The 5,600-nt window shown below is 44.1% G+C and overlaps 1 protein-coding gene across 1 annotated transcript; it reads right to left on the bottom strand.

Moving 5' to 3' along the window:
• Positions 1-2,746: 2,746 nt before the first annotated feature.
• Positions 2,747-4,375, bottom strand: LOC119314602 (DNA-directed RNA polymerase III subunit RPC5-like). The gene has a single exon (XM_037589327.1). The coding sequence runs from the start codon at positions 4,314-4,316 to the stop codon at positions 3,081-3,083; it is 1,236 nt and encodes a 411-aa protein (XP_037445224.1). The 5' UTR covers positions 4,317-4,375; the 3' UTR covers positions 2,747-3,080.
• Positions 4,376-5,600: the final 1,225 nt, after the last annotated feature.

Below are 5,600 nucleotides of genomic sequence, written 5' to 3'. Positions count from 1 at the left end.
AAACAGGGTCAACACTCAACACTGTTGAACTCTTAACTCGCTGGGTCTAGTGTCTGAACCCAACCAGTATCTTGTGACCTGCAAGGAGCGCAACATACTACACATCTACAGGTTTCATCAGTTCAGAACCAACTTCATGATCAGATCATTCCGGGCGTCGGGGCATGCACCAATGCAGGCAATCATTCTGAACCGATGAGCAATCCTTGTTGCTGCCCTGTGCAAATGTATGGAACACCCTGCAAGGACCAGCATGGCCATCAGGCCTCATGGACGAAATGCTGCAAGTGTCCAAGAGCTTCAGTTTCACCACATCCCTTGAACTAGACTATTGACCGCTGTTATGGCCTCGTTGAACTCGTGAAGCTCAATCCCCCTCATGAAACGTTCCACATATTTCCCACTGTACTCTCCCTTCTTGTAAGGCAATACCCTGTTGCAGGTTCCACCGCTGAATCACTCACCGTTCTCAAAGTGGATCAGGCGCCAAAGTCCTGAAGAGAAACAACTGGCTTATGGTGTGTCGAGGAGATGAATCTGAGTACCTCTTGTGAAGTTCTGTGATACAGCTGCTCAAACGCATGTCCAGTTAGGCTCTTGTCCTCACAATGATGAGGCCAAGGAGTAAGAAACACCATTATCCATTAGTTTTATTACGACTCTTGTCAAACTGCATTAGCATGGCATCTAGGTGAGGTACTCGCGTCGAAAAATATGACCAAATTGTACCTCTATGATCTGCAATCCTGCAGAACCAGATAAAATGATAAGGAATGGCTAAAGATAACACAAGAAACTAAATTAGTTACTTTCAGCTAACAAATGACAACCTAACCTTAATTGCAGAAACAATTATTTTCCAACAGAAACCACATCATGCCATAGGCTGACCTGAAAGCAATGATTAACCTTCGATGCAGAAGGAAGCCAAACACAACTGCATTTAGCAGCATCAGGATTACTTCCAGGCTGCATAACACACACAGAAACTCCATTAGGTGGGACAAACTCACAACTGGCAAGCTTGTTGAGCAATTACAGTGACATAATTAAGAATCTAAAAATAGTAGGCAATTATCAGACCATGTATGAAAAGTTAGCTAAAACTAGATTCTTTCAAGCAGATCCGACAATTCAATCTAGTCTATCTCTCAACAACAATTTAGTTTGCATGTGAAGAACAATGCAACTGTGGACCTTATCTTGCTCAATTCAATCAAGCATATCTCTGAAGAACAATTTATTTTGCATCTGGCAAATCTCCTTTTGATGGCCGGAAATTATTTTTAACATTGATAAACTTAATCACAAGTACAATTGAGGTATATACCAAATAAACTACATAGATTGAAGTGCTTCTCTATTGATCAGGAGATTTACGAGGATAACTTGCTTTTTATCGATTTAATCAAGACTGATTTAAGTATAAACTCTGAAGAACAAAGAGCATACAGAAAATCAGGACATACATCGTGCGTATATGCTTCATACCACAAAAAATTGACAGACAACATGCACACAGAGACAATGCAGTACAGCCAAATGTTCTTGTCTGCCAGGTTACTCAACATATAGCCTAGAAGTACTACAGTCACAACCACTTTGATACACTTCACAAGAGGAACTTTCAGAGAACTGAGCATAGCAACAGAAGATCCGGCAAACAGAAACCAAAGAATAATCTAATGACTACTAAACCAGGAAATTGTCAATTCCAGTCCTTTGTTTCATTGCGAACATACAGTCATCATGGACCAAAAATAAAGTACAAATAATGAGCTATATTAGGACTGATGACGATGCTCAGACATACACATATCAAGCAAATTACATAGGCGGTAGAAATTCTTCCAAGATGATTCATTGCTCATGTGCATACAGCAATGAAATGAGAATCTACTCGGCTTTCATTCATGGTGCAAACTCTTGCACATAAGAGCTAAAGTGAGATCTGGAGGGAGAGGACGGCTAGAGACAGTAGAGGAGGAAGGAGAGGAAGATTACCTGTGCCGCACGAAACCCCTGCTGTGGAAGCGGTCGTGATATCATGCTACAGGCAGTGCTCAGACTACTCCAAACAGATTGCTTCAGTAGATGAACCATTCAAATTGAAGAGTTTATAAGTTTTAAACTCATGCAAGTTCCCTACGGTCAATATGTAAAATCCGACAGCCAAACTCTTTGATTGGGAAGGTACTTGCATATTTTTCTTTTCATAAAGTAAAATAATAAAAAGCAGAGAGTGCTCTGTAGAACAAAGGGATACACCATAAAAGATCTTCCTTACATAACTAACAATATACTATCACAACAGTGCTGTCAAATATTAAGTCATGTCTTCTTTTGTGTAATCAGCCAATAGTTCTATTGCAATGCCTGGATTAAAACTCCCGAGTTAGCAGAGAGCCAGAGAGTGCTCTCTAACACAAGGGTAATTATACCCCATAATAGATCTTCCTTACATGAATCACTAACACTATACCATCACAACAGTGTTGTCAAATATTAAGTCCTGTCTTCCTATGTGCAATGTCTGGATTTGAACTCTGGGTTCAAAGCAGAGTAGTAATAAAGGGCGCCAACAAATAGCAATGCCTTAATTTGCTTTCTTTTGACCTTCCATTTTTACTTGGTATATGTGCGTGTAATCTGCCCGGCCTAACCACACACAAATATCATAAATCAGAGTCTAATCAGAGGTAATCAATTGTTTCGTAAAGTAGTATAGCACAAATAGAAGGGCAAATATAAATTACTGAAGGAAATAAGGTTGCAAGCTGTATCCAACATAAATTGCAATATATCTGCAAGAATACCGTCCACCCACCCAAAGAGCACACGCTACTCATTTCTGAAGAGAACCTACTTCTTACTGTTGGAAAATGACTACAACAAGTAGCAACAGGATGACCTCGGGTTGCAATCTAGGACCACTGCACTAAGAATCTAATATGACAAGATAAAAAAGTAGCCGCTCTTAGGATAGTGTAACATAGCTTCTATTAGTAAGCCATTTCTTCAGGCTCTTAGGCGGACTGACCAAGCATTTTCCTGCTCCTTGACTATATGGGAATAACGTCTTATGAATGATGAATCTGCTGGTACTTGTAGTCTTGAAGCTTCTCCCTTCTTTTACCCAGTGGGTTCAATATCATGTTCCTCATTTGCTCATCTCTAATCAGTCTCTCTAGATATTTCACTGATATGGACTCCCCTTTTGTAAATCCGAGCAGAACTTTATCCCTTTTGGAAGCAAGCCCATCATCATACAGCAAAGAGCTTTTGCAGACCCATAAACCACGCACCAAATCTGCGTACACTGGAAGAATTTTCAGAAGGTCTTCCTCCGAACAGTCTGGAGCAAGATGCATCAGAGCATCAAACCGATTCACCTGTGACACCTCAGTAAACCATTTCTTGAAGCGCACTTCCGGTGGCAGTGAACGCATCTCCCGTAACACCTCGCATCTGTTAATATGCTTGCTGCCTGTCGGCCCTCCAGGACACAATGACATTGCATAATATTTTGTGCTCATTGTGAAATCCATGGGCCTGCCCTCGATTGCCATCATCTCAGCATAGTACCTGCTTGCAACATCACTCCCAGCTGGTTCGTAAGTGAGAGAAATCCATCGATCAGATTCTGAATCATCTCCCTTAACTGATGGAACCGCCAGTCCATTTGTTTCTACCTCTTGTAAAGGCTGCCTCGTGGTACGTGATGCACCGGAAATGAGATGCGCCATTGATGGTCGCAGCTGCAGAACTGCATCAAGATGATTCAGATGAACCAAGCCGCCTCGAAGAACCCCGACGGCATAACCGGCCACATCAGCTGCTGCCTCCGATGAACACAGCGTCTGCTCTGTCAGCCCCAAAGATGCAGAAACCTCCGGGTCGTAGTTGTCACTCTCTGTATCGATCTCCAGATCCACTTCAACCTCTGAGCTCTCTGGCCTCACGCGAACCTCCTTGCACACTTCACCGAGCTCGTAAGGGCGCCAGCATGGCCTCAGCGGGTACTGCGCGATGTAGAGCTTGGTGTCCTTGTCGAAGGGCTTGGGCGTGAAATACACGTCCATCTCCCGCACCACGAAGTCCTCGTCCTCAAGATCCGCGCTCTCGCCGGCACTCACCCTGTCCGTCTCCATCGCATCCACGCCACCCTCCGGTCCGGACTTGGGCTTGGGCTTCGTCTTCGGCTTCAGCTTCGCCTTCGCCTTGCCCCTTACCTTGGGGTGGAAGCGGGCGGCGGAAGAGGCGGGGGCGTCGAGAGAGGCGGGGGCGGCCATGTCGAGGTCGGCGTCAGTCGCCATGGCTGCCGCTGGCGGCGTATGGCGCCGTGCTAGGGTTCGGGTTTTTTTTTAGTGCGGCAATTTGGGAGACGTGGCTTTTTTAGTTTTTTTGAGGGGCTGGGAGACGTGGCTTATCCCTCCCTCCTCCCCGTGTGCTGCCTTGGGCCTGGGCTTTATGCGGCTATGACGTTCACGCGGCTCGCGCGGGCCGTGGTCCATTGGCGCTCGCCGGCTGGAAAAAAACTACCCCTCCTTAAAAAAATTATTTTAGTGATCTAAATGCTCATATATTTCTTTATACGGAGGGAGTACTACTAAACCCTTGACTGAAAAAAAGTGTCCATTTTTTGTTAATTTCTAAGTAATTCTTTTGGTGAAATCAAAAATTGCCACCATAAAGAAATAAAGAGATCCCATCACCTGACCCAAAGTCATCACATTCTACACCATTTAGAATTGCCATGTCTCATAAAAATGTAGCAAAACAGAAATTTAGGTATGTGCCAGCAAAATGGCACAGCGTACAAACTTGCCCAGGTCACATTATATACTCCCTCCGATCTGAACTAATTGATGCAGCCTCTATATGATCGGAGGGAGTACTAAAGTTGTCACTATGATATGCTATGAGTTGAGCTACCAAATAGAACTAACAGCAAAAAGAGAAATACACGATTGAACAAGGTGATTTTAAAACGCAAGTTGCTGACAGATAAATAAAACCATGGCAAAAAAAATGAAATTTGCCACTATTGTTTAAAAAAGTTGGCAAAACTAGTAAAAATCTGTTAAGTTTGAAGCTAGTAATTAAAAGAGAAAAGTATATTTGTGAGTGTGCCAAAATTATACACTTAGTCCCGTAAGAACTTTTGGGAGACATTTGGTCCCTCAAGTCTCAAAATCGGGTGAGTTTTGTTCAAAACAAGATTTGAGTGCAAAACCGTCCATGTGGTAGCTATTTTCTCTCTTATCACTTGCAGTCTAGGACGAGTCATTTGGTCAAACCGATGCCTTCCTCTATGCCTCCTCTCTCTCTATCTCTCTCTCTCTCTCTCTCTCTCTCTCTCTCTCTCTCTCTCTCTACCCCAACTGCCTCACCGTCACCTTGACCGACAGCCTCACAAGGGTCAGAGGTGGTCCCTTCCCTGGTTGCATCCCGCCTAACCTCCCATCCTCCCTCCCGACCTTGCAGTTCACCAGCGAGCATCTCCTGGCTGGGAGACAACAAGCGCAGAACGAGCAGAGGCCTACCCTGATGGCGGCAGGTATCTGGCTGTGGATAACCGGTCCAGCCGTGCTTGATCC

This window comes from Triticum dicoccoides, chromosome 6A, assembly GCF_002162155.2.
Source record: "Triticum dicoccoides isolate Atlit2015 ecotype Zavitan chromosome 6A, WEW_v2.0, whole genome shotgun sequence".
Lineage (NCBI taxonomy): Eukaryota > Viridiplantae > Streptophyta > Magnoliopsida > Poales > Poaceae > Triticum > Triticum dicoccoides.
This window is presented reverse-complemented; position numbering and strand designations above follow the sequence as displayed.